Source organism: Grampus griseus (assembly GCF_964374135.1).
Source record: "Grampus griseus genome assembly, chromosome: 4".
Lineage (NCBI taxonomy): Eukaryota > Metazoa > Chordata > Mammalia > Artiodactyla > Delphinidae > Grampus > Grampus griseus.
This window is the reverse complement of record NC_138997.1, coordinates 131,115,553-131,133,646: the sequence shown is the minus strand read 5'-3', so window position 1 is coordinate 131,133,646 and position 18,094 is coordinate 131,115,553. Positions and strand designations below refer to the sequence as shown.

General features: G+C 35.0%; 1 protein-coding gene across 1 annotated transcript in view; it reads left to right on the top strand.

Annotated features, from left to right (window-relative positions):
- SCLT1 (sodium channel and clathrin linker 1) overlaps nucleotides 1–18,094 on the top strand; it is a gene marked incomplete at its 5' end in the record, with an annotated part of 255,805 nt that overhangs the window by 175,226 nt on the left and 62,485 nt on the right. Inside the window, 3 exon segments of the mRNA XM_082653872.1 lie at nucleotides 5,488–5,630; nucleotides 5,633–5,679; nucleotides 11,177–11,373. Of these exon segments, the coding sequence (XP_082509998.1) occupies nucleotides 5,488–5,630; nucleotides 5,633–5,679; nucleotides 11,177–11,373 (387 nt within the window).

Sequence of the window (18,094 nt, the reverse complement as noted above, 5' to 3'; positions counted from 1 at the left end):
GAACATCAAGAGCTTCATTTGACACATTATAATCAAAATGTCAAAAGTCAAAGAAAAAATTTGAAAACAGGAAGAGAAAAGGGACTCATCACATACAAGGGACTCCCTCAACCCCTGCATAAAACTATCAATGGATTTCTCAGAAGAAATCTTGCAGGCCAAGAGAGAGTGGCATAATATATTCAAAGTGCTGAAAGAAAAAACTAGGAACCAAGAATACTATACTCAGCAAAGCTCTCCATCAGAAACAAAGTAGAGATAAAAACTTTCCCAGAAAAAAAGAGATCAAAAGGAAGTTCATCACACTAGACTTACTGTACAAGAAATAATAAAGGGAGTTTTTCAAGTTGAAATGAAAGGACGCTAATTAGCAACGTAAAAACAAAGTATAAACCTTTAGTCGTAAAGATAAGTATATAGTCAAATTCAGAATACTCTAACACTGTAATGGTGGTACATAATCACTTTTAACTCTGGTATAGAAGTTAAAAGATAAATTTTTTTGAATAACAGTAGGTACAATAATGTGTCAATGGATATACAGTATAAAAAGATGTAAATTATACATCAGTAACATAAAATGTGAGAGAGCAGAGAAGTAAAATTGTAGAGATTGTTATGTGATTGAAGTTAAGTTGTTACCAGGTTAAAATAGACTAACTCTAAGATGTTTCATGTAAGCCTCATGCCAATCACAAAGAAAAAATGTGTAATAGGTACACAAACGATAAGAGAATGAAAGTATAGTACAAAAATCAACAAGAAGCAACAAAATAGTAATAAAGGAACCAAGGAACTACAAAACAGAAAACAATTAACAATATGGCAATAGTTATGTCCTTACCTATTAATAATGACTTTTAATGTAAGTGGATTAAATTCTCCAATCAAAATACATAGAGAGGCTCAATGGATTAAAAATCAAGTTCCAACTATGCACTGCCTACCAGGGACTGATTTTTAAATATGAGGAAACACATAGACTAACAGTTACAGGATGGCAAAAGATAGTCCATGCAAATGGGTACCCAAAAGATAGCAGGGTGTCTTATATCAGACAAAGTAGACTTTAAGTAAAAAACTGTCACAAGACCAAAGGTGGTCATTTTATAATGATAAAAGGGTTAATTTGTCAAGAGAAAATAGCAATCATAACACTATATGCAGTCAACATCGGAGCACCTAAGTATAATAAAGCAAATATTAACAACTGAAGGGAGAAATAGAGAGCAAACAATGATACTAAGGAACTTTAATACCTCACTTTCAACAATAGGTAGATCATCCAGACAGAAAATCAATAAGAAAACAGCACATTTGAGCAATGCTAAAGAACAAATAGACCTAACAACATTCTATACAACAGCAACACAGTACACATTCTTCTCAAGCAGGCACAGAACATTCTCCAGAATAGATCATACGATAGGCCACAATGTAAGTCTTAGCAAATTTAAGAAGATTGAAATTATATCAAGTATCTTTTCCAATCACAATGGTATGAAACTGAAATGCAGTAACAGGAGAAAAATTGAAATATTAACAAATAGGTGGAAATTAAATATCACACCAGTGGGTCAAAGAAGAAATCAAACAGGAAATCAATAAATATCTTGAGACAAACAAAAATAGAAACAAAATATACCAAACTTATGGGATGCAGCAAAACCAGTTCTTAAAGGAAAGTTTACAGTGATAAATGCCCTATATTAAGAAAAGAAAGATCTCAAATAAACAACCCAACTTTACACCTTAAGGACCTAGAAAAAGAAGAAAAAACTAAGCCCAAAGTTAGGAGAAGAAAGGAAATGACAAAGATTAGAACAGAAATAGAGAATTTTTTTAAAAAATAGAAAAGATCAACCAAACTAAGACTCGGTGTTTTAAAAAGATAAACAAAATTGACAACCCTGTAACTAGACTAAGAAAAAAAGAGAGAAAATCCAATAAATAAAAATCAGAAATAAAAGAGGACACATTACCACTGATACCACACAAATATAAAGGACCATAGGAGACTACTATGAACAATGATATGCCAACAAGTAGGACAACCATGAAGAAATGGATAAATTACTAGAAACATACAACCATATGAGAAATAGAAAATCTGAACAGACCAGTTACTCTTAAGGAGACTGAATCAGTAATCAAAAACCTCCTTGGATTTTTGAAACATTCAGAACCAGATGGCTTCACTGATGAATTCTACCAAACATTTAAAGAAGATTTAATGCTGCCAGTCCTTCTTAAACTCTTTCATAAAATTGAAAAAGAGAGAACATTTCCAAACTCATTTTACGAAGCCAACATTACTCTGATATCAAAGCAAGACAAAGATACTATAAGAAAATAAAATTACAGGCTAATATCCCTGATGAACATAAATGCAAAAATCCTAAAAAGAAAAATTCAAGAGTGTATTAAAAGGATCATAGTAGGATTAAAATGTAGGATGCAAGGATGCTTTTGACATACACAGATCAATAAATGTGATACAACACCACATTAAAGAATAAGGGATAAAATTTGTATGATCATTTCAATAGATACAGGAAAAGCATTTCACAGAATGTAATTTGTAATAAAAACTCTGAACAAATTAGATGTAGAAGAAATGTTCCTCAACATAGTAAACGCCCTATATAACAAGCCCACAACTAATGTCATACCCAGTGGTAAAAAGCTGAAAGGTTTTTTTTAAAGATCGTGAAAAAGACAGGAGTGCCCACTCTTGCCACTTCTATTCAATATAGTACCGTATGTCTTAGAGAAATTAGACAAGAAGAAAATACAAAATGTATCTAAATTGGAAGAGAAGTAAAATTGTCTTTGTTTACAGATGACATGATCCCATATATTGAAAACTGGAGACTCAACCACAAAGCCATTAGAACAAATACATGAATTTACTAACAACAAACTATATGAAAAAGAAATTAACAATTCCATTTACAATACCACCAAAAAGAATAAAATGCTTAGAATGAATTTATAACCAAGGAAGTGAAAAACCTGTACACTGAAATCTAAAAAACATTGAGGAAGTAAGTTGACAAAGTCACAAATAAATATAAAGATGTGTTTATAAATTGAACGAAGCAATAACGTTAAAATGTCCATACTACACAAAGCCATCTATAGATTCAATAAAATCCCTATCAGATTTTCCATGGTGTTTTCACAGAAATAGAAAAAAGTCCTAAAATTCATAATGAACCTAAAAAGACTGAATAGCCAAAGCAGTCTGGAGCAAGAACAAAAAACTGGATGCATCACACTTCCTAATTTCAAAATATATTACAAAGCTTTAGTAATCAAAACAGTACAATACTGGCATAAAACAGATGTATAGATTATGGCACAGAGTAGAGAGTGCAGAAATAAATACACACATTTGTAGTCAATAGATCTTTGACAGGGGTGCCAAGAACACACATGGAGAAAGGATAGTCTGTTCAATAAATGGTGCTGGGAAAACTGGATATCCACATGAAGAAGAAAAATTGGACCCTTATGTCACACCATGTACAAAAATAAGGTTATAATGGATTAAAGGCTTAAATGTATGTTCTGAAGCTATAAAATTACCAGAAGAAAACATAGGGAAAAAGCTTCTTGACGTTGGTCTTGGCAGTGTTTTTTTTGAATATGACCCCACAAGTACAGGTAACAAAAGCAAAAATAGACCAGTGGAATTACATCAAACTAAGAACTTTCTGCATAGCAAAGAAAACAGTCAACAGAGTGAAGAGACAACCTATGACATAGGAAAAATGTTTGCCAATAATACATCTGATATGGAGTTAATATCCAAAATATGTAAGAAACTTAAGAGCAAAAAAAAAAAAAAGAAAAAACCACATAAATTAGGCAAAAGACCTGAACAGATTTTTCCCAGAAGAAGACTTAGACAGCCAATAGATATATCAAAAGGTACTCATCATCACTTATTATCAGGGAAATGCAAATCAAACCCACAGTGAGGTATTACCTCACACCTGTTAGGATGGCCTTTGTCAAAAAGACAAAAGATAACAAGTGTTGGCAAGAATGTGGAGAAGGGAGAACCCTTCTACGCTGTTGGTGAAAATGTAAATTAGTACAGCCACTATGGAAAACAGTATGGAGGTGCCTCAAAACATTAAAAATAGAACTACCATTATAAGCCAACAATCCTATTTCTGGGTATAGATCCAAAGGCAACAAAATCATTGTTTCAAAGAGATATCCGCACTCCCATGTTCATTGCAGTCAGTATTATTGACAATAACCAAGATATGGAAACAACCTAAGTGTCTGTTGACAGAAGAATGGATAAAGGAAAGGTGGTGTGTGTGTGTGTATGTGTACATATGGGGATGGATATATATATTTTTTTCTCTAAGAATCTCTTCCTTTCTCTATTTTTTTCTTATAAATAATTTGTTGGAAAACTGGATTGTTAGTATTGTAGAGTTTCCTCTACCTATATGCATATATGTGGTGTCATTTACCTTATTTCCTGCCCCATGCAGTTCCTAAAAACTAATAACTAAATCAAGAGGCTTGATCTGATTCAGCTTTCACTTTTTTTTGTAAGAACGCTTTATAAATGGTAATATTTTGGACTCCTGTTTGGAAGCACATAATGTGTCATTGTTTTTGATCTCAGCATCTCTCTCACTTGAGCATTTTTTGAGGATCATTGCCTAGATCCATCATTTCATTAGGAATAAGCCAAGGTTGAGATAGGAAAGAAGGGGCTGCAAGTATTATGGGGGTAAAGGACCTTCTATATTCCCTGTGACACCTATTGACCAGGGAATGTTCACAGTATTTGATTATCTGGGATTGAAAAGATGGAAATTTAAAAGATAGGAATAAAAATTAGCAGTATATTGAAACAAGATACATGTCTGGAGGTTGTGTCACTCAATAATCCATTGTTGAGAAAGTTCAAGAAATATAACCTATTTAACCTGTGATAAAACAAGAAGTTTATACAACTAGAAGTTTATAAAAACCGTTTCTAAGACATGTAACAGGAAAATATGAATTGTGTCTTATTATAATTCATAATTTATTGTAGTCAGCTAATGTCTTCCTACAGAGTTGATTGATAATGAAAGGAGTTTTGACTATTACCTACTCCACCTTCCTCACCATTAGCTTTAGTTTGTCCCCTTGAAGTCCTCTTTACACAGTGATTCTCAGTGTTAGTAAAAATTTGAAAGAGGTTTCACATTGACTTTCTAGGTGAGTGATAACAGTTCAGCTTATCTATTCTTAGTTAAGATTGCTTAAATTGAACGTACTTGCCTGGTGTAACGTAACATTGTGAAACCACATAGATTAAGTCTATAGTGAGGAGAAATGGCTCAGAACAAAGAAAACAGGTCTACAGTATAACATATAGACAGACTTCTTGACTTCTATTGCATTTCATTAAGTTAAACTTAATGAAATTTTGTTTTGTTTTCCTTTTGTTTTTTTTTTTTTATTCAGTTCCTCGGAAGAGATATCACGTTGCCAAGAAATGATTCAGAAACTTCAAAATGTATTGGAGTCTGAGAGAGAGAACTGTGGATTTGTCAGTGAACAAAGGCTGAAACTTCAGCAGGAAAATGAACAGTTACAGAAACAGACTGAGATTTAAGAAAGATTGCTCTCGAGGCTCAAAAAAAAGCCAAATTAAAGGTGTTTTCAAAACTAGTTAGAATTAAATGTGTACTTGTGAAAATCAAAATATAGAGAATATTTACAGAGACCTAGTAGAACATTTTTAAGGTCTTTTTTTTTTTTTTGCCTTCTCATCAGATAGCACTAAATCATAATGCAGAGTGTTAGCCAGTCTTTTCTTTATTGTAGAACTTGGCAAGCATACTTGAAAATGATTGCTTTCACTATTCACACACAAAAAAGTTCTTTTCCAACCATGAAATGCACTGATATTCCTGCCAAAGCAATTTAAGCAGTGCTAGCAAAACTATAGATTAGATAACTTCACGGACTGCCGTCCTCTCTTTTCCCTCCATAATAGCCTCTCGAAAATATAAGTCTTAAAACTAGCTGTATAGCGGATGGTACGTCAGTATGCTCTGAGAACCCCTCATAGGTAGTCTAAAAATTCCATGACAGGAAGAAAGCAAGGGACAAAAATCTCCTCTGGGAGAAAATTCCCTTTTATTTTCTCTCTCCTTCCCCCCTTCTTTACTCTAATGCTTACATGGTTTGGCAATAGGAACATGATAACCTGTTTGAGGGAGTTTCAAGCACAGGTATCACCATCAACATGTTGCTTGCCTTTCCCCATTCCACGTGACTTTTGTAAAAAGTGGCATTAACTCTTTATGATAAAGCTCTATTTTCCAGTTTTGTAGTAAGGATATGGGGTAGTAACATTAATGTTTCACTTTTTTCTTGTTATTATGAGCTCTCATAAGAACTCACATTCCAACCTAATTCATATCAGTGTATATTTATTGAATGCCTCCTTTTGCAAGTATCAAACACTGTGATTATTTATAAAAGCTTGAACTCTGAAAAAGAGACCCTTACGTATGCAAAGAAGCTTGTGCTTTGTGCTTTAGACTATGAGAAATCTTTGAAAAACAAAGGGGCAAAGTCATACTACCAGACATCAAGACTTGATATAAAGGTATAGTAATTAAGATAGTGCGTAATCTATATAAGAATAATCGACCTGATCAATGGAACAAAATAAAGTCCAGGAACAAACCCACTTTTCATAATCACCTCATTTATAACAAAGGCACCACGGAAGTTCAATAGGGAAAGAATTATCTTTATGACAAATAATGCTAGATCTTTACAATAAATCATGCTACAATAATAATAGATCAACTGGGTCCATATTTTAAAAATAAAACTTGACCCCTATATCACACCATACATTTAAATTAATTTGAGCTGTCTTGTAGACCTAAATGTGAAATATTAAATGATGGAACTTAAGGAGAAAATCTTCATGACCTTAAGAAAGAATTTCTTAAACAACACAAAGAGAACTGATTATAATGAAAAGATAGGTGAATTGGATTTCATTAAAATTAAGATTTTTAAGTCATCCAAAAGAGACACCATTGAGAGAGTGAAAAGTAGAAGAATTTATAATACATACAACCAAAAAAAAAAAAAGGATTCATTTCTAGAATATAAAAACTTTCACCAATTAATAAGGAAATAATTAATAAGGAAAAAACGTTTAACAATCAGGAGAAAACAGACACCCCATTTCCAAAAATGGGCAAAAGAATTAAATAGACACTTTATAAAAGAGAATATATGAAAAAATGTTCAACTTCATTATCTGTCAGGGAAATATAATTAAACCTATAATGAGGTACTACTGCATAGCTACCAGAATGGCTAAAATTTTAAAACTGACAATATCAAGTCTTGACAAAGTTGTAAAACAACTGGTAGTTTCATGTTATTTTGGGGAGTGTAAATTGGTACAACCACCATTTGGCAGTATCTTTTAAAGCTGGACATACATGCATACTATGCCAAATAATAATAATACTGGCTACATACCCAACAGGTATGAGTGCTTGTGTTCATCAAAACGTGTGTATAAGAATATCCATAGAAGTTTTAATCATATCAGAACACTGAAAATAACTCAAATGTCCATCAACATGAGATGATATAAATAAACTGTGGTATGTTCATGTATGGGAATAGAAGAAAAAAATGAACTATGTCTATAAGCATGGTGGGTGAGTCTCACAGACATAATGTTGGACAAAGAAGCCAGACATAAAAAAGCTTATAGTCTATTAATTTCATTATATGAAAGTGAAGAATGGGCATAATTACCTATAAGGATGGGATCAGAATAATGGTTACATTGTAGGTGGGTGAATATTGATTAGAAGGGCATGTGAGAGAGCCTCCTGTGGTACCTAAATCTGGGTTGTGACTCTGGTATGTCAGTATACATGTAAAAGTTGGTTGTATCCTTAAGATTCATGTACTTCATTGTAAGAGAGAGAGAAATAAATCTTGGCAGAGAAAAGTGGGTAGGATTATAGATAGAACAGGAGTGGCTATGGGTTTGATGATTATAGAAGCTGGTGATAAGCGTATAGAGATTCATTGTAATAGTCTTTCTATTTTGTGTATGCTTGAAAGTTTCCACACTGAAACATTTACATAATTAAAAAAAAAAAGTCAATGTACTTCAGTGAAAAAATGTTAAATCTTCATCTTATGTTTTAAATTTCATATGGATTAATAACTAAAAACTATTAATGATGAATTTCCCCACTTGATACTGCACCTGTTCTATCTTTAACCATTCAGGATAGTAACTCATGTTTCTTGGAAACAAAAAGATGACAGAAAGCTTATCTACCAAAAATGCTCCCTTTGTGCCAAGTCTGCATCTAGCTTAAGAGAAGCATCATTGGTAAATAAGGGACAAAAGTTCTGAACCAGCTAGATAGCTGTAATTCTATTTTATGGAGGAGGGCTGTCAGATAAATTTCTCCTTTGTAGCCGATTCCTTCTTTGACAACATAGGAATCTAGTGCTACACTTTGCAGCTTTTCTCCTCCTTGAAAAAGAGTGTGATCTTTCATAGATAAACTGAAAGGAGCCAAAAAGATCAAGACAGTTGGATGTTGAGAGGTCGGTTGGCTGAGAACCTTAACAACTTATTATATGAAGTTTTCATTTGATCTTAAAGCCACTGCTGTCCTCTCCGCCCCAGCTTTCTCTTTTCCTAACTCCTCCTCCCTTCTTTCTGAAAAGGATCTCCATATCTCTGTGGTATGAATACCCCTCATAAAAATATAAAATTAGGAAATGGATAGTTTTTAGCAATCTTGTCTACTTTTGAGTAGTTTTCTGCAGAGGAAGGACACAAAAGAAGAAGGGAAGGAGACCATAAATCCTTTTTCCCAACCCAACATTCTGAATTGAATCATTAGTAGGACTTTTGTTGTTATAGAAGACATGGTTGTTTTGGTCCTTATCCTTCCAACATCAGCGTAGACCTGTCCAGTTTAACAATCGGAATTGCATCAGCTGAAGGATCTGGGGTTTGTTTGAAGACTAAATTTTGATACCAGAAAGCTATCATTTATTCAGTCTACAGATATGCTTTGACATCCTTACTATGATTCAGGTGCTGAAAATGTAATAGTAAACAAAAAACACATGGTCCCCATCCTTAAAAACTTATTTGCATGGAGGTGGGAAAACTAAATGTATCTTTGCAAACTAATAAATGCCCTTTAGGAAAAGCGTAGGGCACTATGAGAGCTTTTTCTAGATAGATGGTAAGAGAATTTCCCTGTAGGATCAATAATTGAGCTGAATTCTAAAAGCTGACTAGAGATAACTAAGATAAGCAGGAGGGGAAAGATTATTCCAGGGAAAGGGAACGACATGTGAAAAGACCCAAGAATGAGAAGGCATTGTGGCAGAAACAAAGAAAGAGAAGGGAATAGTAGCATAATACAAGCTTGTAGAATTAGAGACAGGTTATCATGAAGGACGGTAGAAAAAAGCTTGTCAAACTGCAAATAGATTTTCCAATTGGAAATGGGGAGTTAAGTAGGCAGGAAGAGTGCTAAAGCTATATAGATGCATAGATCAGTTTTTAATACATGTGTGAGAGAGACAGAGACAGAATTAAATACTTCCACTTAAGATGTCAGAACCATGGCTTCTCCAGAGAAAGTGGAGATTGAGGCAGGGAAGGATATTCAATTCTAAATTTGTAGAATTCAGTAATTCAAAAATTGTTTAAATCGAGCAGAGTCACGGAGCTTCAGGAGGCTTGCACAGCAGTAATATAATACACAATTAATAAATCCAAAGTTGTTTTTTCCAGTGCCAGTGTTTATAAAGTCAAATTTCTACTTGTGTACCATTTGAGAAAGCAAATTTAAGAGTTTTAGGAAGTTGTTGCATTTAGCAGGGGTAGTGAGGACAGGATGTTTGCAGTTTTCCCCCATGAGCCATGGGTTTAGCTGTTGTTGAGTTTTCTTTGGTGTTTTTGAATTGGTAAAATCGAGTGCCTTATTCATTCTTTTTTGAGTTTAAAAGCAGCCATATTTAATCAATCACTAGAAGTCATTCCAGCTGTCACCATTTTTAAATCACATTAGAATATCACAAGATAGATATTCTTTATAATATTTCTTTAGTGTAGCAAGATAAAGATGGCCTGAGAGTGCACCAAAGAAATTGTTCTTGTAACTATTTAACTATTTCCTCAATTGCCTGAAGTATGGTAATAGGTAGTTTCATTCTAGCTGCATACAAAAGCAGACAGTTCACTACATATACTGGGTACTTTAGGACATTAGGGTTAATTCTCTCCCTGAATCCAGCTGAGAAAGCTTTTAGGGTATCCAAAGAGCATTTATTTGTATCTTCATTCTGCATTAAGGTATTTTTATTATAATGACATAAATAACCTAGAAATAACTGACGACATTTCCATATGAGTTTCTGAAAATCACTATAGTCTTTTCCTGAAAAACAAAATACATTGTTCATTTATACTGTAACTGAAGTGGTAAAGGAATTCCTGCCCTTTGAAAGACAATCTGAACTTTAGTATGTAAATCAAAAGTGACTTAAGGAGCTTCTAAGATGAGCTTCTCATGAGCACCTCAGAGTGCTGGGAGGATGGCATACTTGGAGAGGGCGTGGAAGCTCCGCACTCCCCCTACATCCATACCTTGCTCGGTATGTCTCTTCTATTTGACTGTGTGGAAGTTGTATCCTTTATAATAAACCAATGAACACTTCTTGTGTTTTAAAAACATAAATGGCTTCCGTTTAAACCCAACTCAGTTACTGAGAGCATGAGTATTTTCTATGGATTCTGGTAAGAAAAATAGAAGTAGATGACAAGAGCAGCTTTATTTCAGATAGTATACTTTTTTCCTACTGGCATTTAAGGTGTTGGGGAAAGTGGTGAAAAATTTGTAGTCCATCATAATTCTGGTTTCATTAAATTTATGTTATAAAATAGCATAAGTCTTCATCTGTGATGGAGACAAATTATAAACTTAATTTTTATATAGGTTTCTCATCCAAATATTTCTATGCCGCAAACACAAAAAAATGATTCCTTTTGTATATATCATTGATCAGTATATCTCCTAGAAAAACAGAGAAGAAAAAATACTGTGTTCATTTTATTCCTTAGATCAGTACGATGGAGCATGAATTTTCAATAAAGGAACATGGGTTTGAAGTTCAGTTAAGAGAGATGGAAGACAGTAATCGAAATTCCACGGTTGAACTGAGGCATCTCTTAGCAACTCAGCAGAAGGCAGCCTGTAGGTGGAAAGAAGAAATGAAGAAACTCACTGAGAGTGCGGAAATTAGAATCAGTAGTCTAAAGTAAGTCCACTATTAATTGTTTGATACATTTTACAGAAGAAATTATTTAACTTTTAGTTTAATGTTCTTGCCATAATCTTTTTTGTAAAAATGTATAAATCTGGGCCTTGTACTTATATATTTTATTCAGCAAATATTTATTAAACTACTATGAAAAATATTAAGCATTATAAACCAAACTAATACTGTTTGTTTTATAAATTTTATGCATACTTCAGAAAATACAATGATTTTTGTTGGACAAAGCAGTTTAGAATCTTAATACTATTTGCATATAGATATAGCATAGTAATGTTCTGTAGCTGCAACAAAATCTATTTGGCCTACAAAGCCTAAAATATTTGTTCTCTGGCCCTTTAAGAATTTGCTGACCCATGCAGAAAGAACTTGAACATTTATGACGAATGAAATGGGAAGCTATGAAGGGCTTTTAGCAAAATGATATAATCAGGCTTAACTGTTCAACAGGTCATTTTGACTGCTGTGTGATGAATAGACTGGAGAGGGTCAAGGGTAGAAGAAGAGAGAAGGCAAACCAGTACTGTAATAATCCAAGTAAAAAATGATGGTAACTTGGATTAAGTTTTGAAGGACTGAAAATCATTTTTTTAAAAAGCTTGCTTTGGGCCGTGTTAAGTATGAGCCACGTAAAAGGCATTTAAGTCAGAATATCAGCTTGTTAGTTGGATACATAAGTTTGGAGTTCAGGAAAAATATTGCAACAGGAGGAGTATATTTGGAAATCACTAACATACACATGATTTTTAAAGTCATGGAATGAGAAGGTATAGAAACGAAGTCTGGATAGGGAAATTAAGCTATCCAAGGACTAACTTCTGAAAATTAGTTTAGAGAGATGAAAATTCCACTGAGACTGAGAAAAAATATTGAGACAAACAAGAATCAAGACAGAAAGGTTAAAAATAAAAATTCAAAAAGAGTAAGCGATAAAAATAGGTGATGTTTACATTTTACAGATAAACTGAGGCTGAGGGAGGTTAAGGAACTTGTTCAAGGTCACATAGCTAACGAAGTGACAGATCCTGATTTCAAATTTAGGCAGCTCATGTGAAGACAACATAGTCCTAACCATTAAGGTTTGTGGGGGTTTTTTGCATTTTATTATTTTTTTAATTGAAGAATATTTGCTGTACAATATTATATGTTACAGGTATACAATATAGTGATTCACAATATTTAAAGGTTTTATTTAATTTATATAATAGTTATTATAAAATATTAGCTATTTCCCCTGTGTTGTACAATATATCCTTTTGCTTATTTTATACCTAATAGTTTGCAACTCTTAATCCACTACCCCTATACTGACCCTCCCCCCTTCCCTCTCCCCACTGGTTACCACTAGTTTGTTTTCTATATCTGTGAGCCTGCTTCTTTTTTGTTATATTCACTAGTTTCTTTTTTATGGCTGAGTAGTATTCCATTGTGTATATACTCCACATCTTTTTTTATCCATTCATCTATTGATAGACACTTAGGTTGCTTCCATGTCTTAGCAATTGTAAATAATGCTGCTATGAACGTTGGAGTGCATGTATCTTTTCGAATTAGTGGTGGGGTTTTTTATCGTATATATACCCAAGGGTGGAATTGCCAGGTCCCATGGTAGTTCTATTTTTAGCTTTTGAGAAACCTCCATACTGTTTTCCACAGTGGGTGCACCAATTTACATTCCCACCAGCAATGTATGAGGGTTCCCTTTTCTCCTCATCCTTGACACCATTTGTTATTTGTGTTGTTTTTGATAGTAGCCATTTCTAGTCTCATAGCTTTGTGGTCAGAAAAGATGCTTTATATGATTTCAATTTTCTTAAATTTATCAAGGCTTGTTTTCTGGTCTAGCATATGATCTATCCTGGAGAATGTTCCATTTGCATTTGAAAAGAATGTATTTTGCTGCTTTCAGGTGGAATACTCTATATATATCAATTAAGTTCATTTGGTCTGATGTGTCTTTTAAGGCAAGGATTTCCTTATTGATTTTATGTCTGGATGATCTGTCCATTGATGTAAGTGGTGTATCAAAGTCCCCCACTATTTTGTATTACTGTCAATTTCTCCTTTTATGTTCATTGATATTTGCCTTATGTATTTAGGTGCTCCTATGTTGGGTACATATATATTTACAGTTGTTGTATCTTTTTCTTGATTTTATCCTTTGATCATTATGTATTGTCCTTCTTTGTCTCTTCCAACAGTCTTTATTTTAAAGCCTATTTTATCTGATATAAGTATTGCTACTCTGGGTTTCTTTTGATTTCCATTTGCATGGAATACCTTTTTCCATCCCCTCACTTTCAGTTTGTGCGTGTCTCTAGATCTGAAGTGAGTCTCTTGTAGGCAGCATATATACGGGTCTTTTTTTGTATCCCGTCAGCCACTGTGTGTCTTTTGGTTGGAACATTTAGTCCATTCACCAATCACCAATCATTTAAGGTGATTATTGATATGTATGTTCTTATTGCCATTTTGTTCATTGTTTGGGGCTTATTTTTGTAGGCCTTTTCTTTCCCTTTCTTCTTTTGTTCTCTTGTGACTTTATTACTATCTTTAGTGTTATGTTTGGATTCCTTTTTCTTTTTTGTGTATATATCTGTTACAGATTTTTGTTTTGCAGTTACCATGAGGTTTTTGTAAAGCAGTATAGGTACTACTTCATATATAAAGCAGTTTTACATTGTTTTACATTGCCAATCTCTTAATTTCAAATGCATTTTAAAACCCTGCATTTGTACTGTCTTCCCTTCATGATTACTATTTTTGATGTCATATTTTACATCTAATTTTTTTGAGTATCTCTTAACTACTTATTGTGGATATAGATAATTTTACTACTTTTGTCTTTTAACCTTCCTACTGGCTTTGTGTGTGGATGATTTCCTAACCTTTACTGTATGTTTGCCTTTACTGGTGAGTTTTCCATTCAGTAATTTTCTCGTTTCTAGCTGTGGCCTTTTCTTTTTCTCCTAGAGAAGTTCCTTTAACATTTATTGGAAAGCTGGTTTGGTGGTGCTGAAGTTTATCTTTTGTTTGTCTTTAAAGCTTTTGATTTCTCTGTCAATCTGAAGGTGAGCCTTGTTGGGTATTCTTGGTTTGTAGGCTTTTTCCTTTCATCACTTTAAATATATAGTGCCGCGCCCTACTCACCTGCAGAGTTTCTGCTGAAAAGTCAGCTGATAACCTTATGGGCATTCCCTTGTATGTTATTTGTTTCTTTTCCCTTGCTGCTTTTAATATTCTCTCTTTATCTTTAATTCTTGTCATTTTAATTACAGTGTTCTTGGTATGTTCCTTTTTGGGACTCTCTGCACTTCCTGGACCTGGGGGACTGTTTCCTTTCCCAGGTTAGGGAAATTTTCATCTGTTATGACTTCTGATATTTTCTCAGGCCTTTTCTCTCACTATTCTTCTTCTTGGGACCCCTGAAATGCTAATGTTACTGTGCTTAACGTTGTCCCAGAGGTCTCTTAAACTGTCCTCATTTGTTTTCATTCTTTTTTCTTTTTCTGTTCAGTGGCAGTGATTTCCACTACTCTGTCTTCTAGCTCACTGATCCGTTGCTCTTCATCATTTAGTCTCCTGTTGATTCTTTATAGTGTATTTTTCATTTCAGTTGTTGCAGTCTTCATCTCTGGTTGTTTGTTCCTCATATTTTCTAACTCTTTGTTACAAACTACTAACTTCTTGCTCTGTGCATCCATTTTTCTCCCAGGTTCTTTGATCATCTTTATGATCATTACTTTGAACTCTTTCTTGGGTAAATTGCCTATCTCCACTTTACTTATTTCTTCTTCCAGGATTTTATCTCTTCCTTCGTCTGCAACATATTCCTCTGTTGCTATTCATATTATTCGTACTTTTATGTATGTGGTAGGTTAGTTATGCTTCTCAATCTTGGATAAGTGGCCTTTTGTAGGAAATGTCCGATGTGTCCCAGCAGCATACTCCCCTCTTGTCGCCCAAGCTATACATTCTATGGGTTCCCCCTAAGAGGTCTGTGTGTGTCCTTGTGTTGTGGCAGGCTGACCATGTGGGCAGTCTGGTAGGCTTGTTGTCCCCTAGCCTGGTTGGTTGCCAGGCCCTGCCTTGTGCAGATGCTGCTGGCTACTGGTTAGTGAGACCTGGTCACGAAGCAGCTCGCTGCAGAACCCTAGCGGGCTCTGGGCTAGTGCTGGCTCGCTGGTGGGCAGAGTCAGTGTCTAGAAGACTCCAGGCTGTTGCTTGCCCACTGGTTGGTGATGCCAGGTCCTGGGGTTAATGCTGTACCAGTGGCAGGCAGAGCCAGGTCCTGGAGTCTGGCTGCAAGGCCGAAGGATCCCAGAGCTGGTGTCATATTGCTGGTGAGCAGGGGCTGGTTCCTGACATAGTTGGTTATGGGGGATTGTGGTGTTCCGAAGCTTGCCTTGGCCTGCTGTGCATGGGCTGGGTGTGAAGGCTACAGGATCATAGTTTTCTTGCATCTGGTGTCTACCCGCTCTGGGTGATGCTGGTTTAGAGGCTTGTGCAGGCTTCCTGGAGGGCAGGGCCAGTGCCTGCTCAGTGGTGGGTGGAGCTGGGTCTTGGTCCTTTGGTGGGCAGAGCCATGTCTGGGCGCAACTGTGGCCTCAGGAAGTCTTTAGGCAGCCTGTCTGCTGATGGATGGGCTGTGTCTCCACCCAGTTAGCTGTTTGGCCTGAGGCTTCCCAACACTGGTGCCTGCAGGCTGTTTGGTGGTACCAGGTCTTGGCACTAATGAGCTAGAGGGAGGATCTCGAGACGGCAGCCACAAGCATCAGTGTCCACACAGTATATATCTCCTACATATGGCTGCCACCAGTGTCTATGTCCCCAGAATGAGTCACAGCCATCCCTACCTCTCCAGGAGACTCTCCAAGATGAACAGGTAAGTCTGGCCCAGGCTTCTATCAAATTACTGCTTTTGCCCTGGGTCCTGGTACACATAAGATTTTGTGTGTGCCCTTTAAGAATGAAGTTTCTAATGAACCTTTCAGTTTGGCACTCTGTGGTTGTCTTGTTAATTATGGTAAGAACAGTTTTGGTGGAATGCTGGAATGAAAATGTAGTTAGAATAAATTTAAGAGAAAAGAAAAAGTTTTGCTTCCATTTCATGGTGAAGTAGGAAATTTGGACCTGCCCTCTACCACGACTAAAAAAGTTACATGAATTATAGAAAGCATCTACTAAGAGTATTAAATAACTAACAAAAAAATTATTACCAGTTTGACTTTATCCCAGGAATGCAAAACTATTAAAGTATTAGAAAATAAATTGATGTTATTTACCACATTAACTTATTAATTAATTAAAAGAGAAAAATCATAAGTTCTTCTCAATAGATACAGAAAAAGTATTTGAGAAAATTTAATATCTCTCCATTTATGATTTTCAATATATCTCTTAGCAAACTAGGAATAGAATTTCCTTAATTTTATGAAGGCATCTATTCTAAACATTATTCCTAACAGCAAAATAAAATAAAGTGTTAATAACTTTCCTCTGAAGATTGGGAAGATGACAAAGAAGACCACTGTTACCACTTCTGTTAGTATTTGTACCAGAAGTCCTAATCAGTGCAGTATGGCAAGAAAAAGAAATAAAAGGTAAGGAAAGGAAGGAAGTAAACAGTCATTCTTCACAGACAGCATAACTGTATATGTAGAAAATCTAAAATAATTCATAGACAGAGTATTAGGTGAACATACAAAAATCAATTGTGTTTCTACATACATAGCAGCAACAAACATTTCAAAATAAAACTTTAAAAATAGTAAAATTTACAATGCATCAAAATATATCAAATACCCACGAATAAATTTAACAAATGAGGTGTAAGACTTCTACATGAAAACTATGATATTAAAAGTAATTTTAAAAAAACTTTTTTGAATTTTAAAAAATAAAATAAAAAATAAAACTAATTAAAGAAGACCTAAGTAAGTAGAGATCATGTTAATTGATCAGAATACTCAGCATTATAAATTTGTTAACACTCCCCACCCTGACTATATGTAGAGTCAGTGTAACCCCAGTCAAAATACTAGCACATGGAGGAGTATCCAAAACATATTAAGTGAAAAAAAAAAAAGTAGTATATAGTGTGTATAGTATTCTACCATTGGCAGAGAGGGCATTTGAGTGTGTGTGTGTACATATATATACAAACATGCTATATATACACTGCGTTCAGACAGACAGACTCACACATACACGCACATTCTGCTTTTTTAAAAAAGAGAAGACAATAAATAATTTAAATGGTTTTCCATGAGGGGAGAGAAGAGGATAAGGATGAAGACTAGACTTCTTTAAATGAACCTTGTTTTATAGATTTGTAGGCTTGACTTTGAAACTATATAAATGTTTATATAATGTTTTTTGTTTTTTATTTGTTTTTGGCTGCATTGGGTCTTCGTTGCTGTGCACGGGCTTTCTCTAGTTGTGGCGAGTTGGGGCTACTCTTTGTTGCGGTGCGTGGGCTTCTCATTGCCGTGGCTTCTCTTGTTGCGGAGCACAGGCTCTAGGTGCACGGACTTCAGTAGTTGCAGCATGTGGGCTCTAGGGCGCGTGGGCTTCAGTACTTATGGCGTGTGGGCTCAGTAGTTGTGGCTCGTGGGCTCTAGAGCGCAGGCTCAGTAGTTGAGGTGCACAGGCTTAGTTGCTCCGTGGTATGTGGGATCTTCCCAGACCAGGGATAGAACTC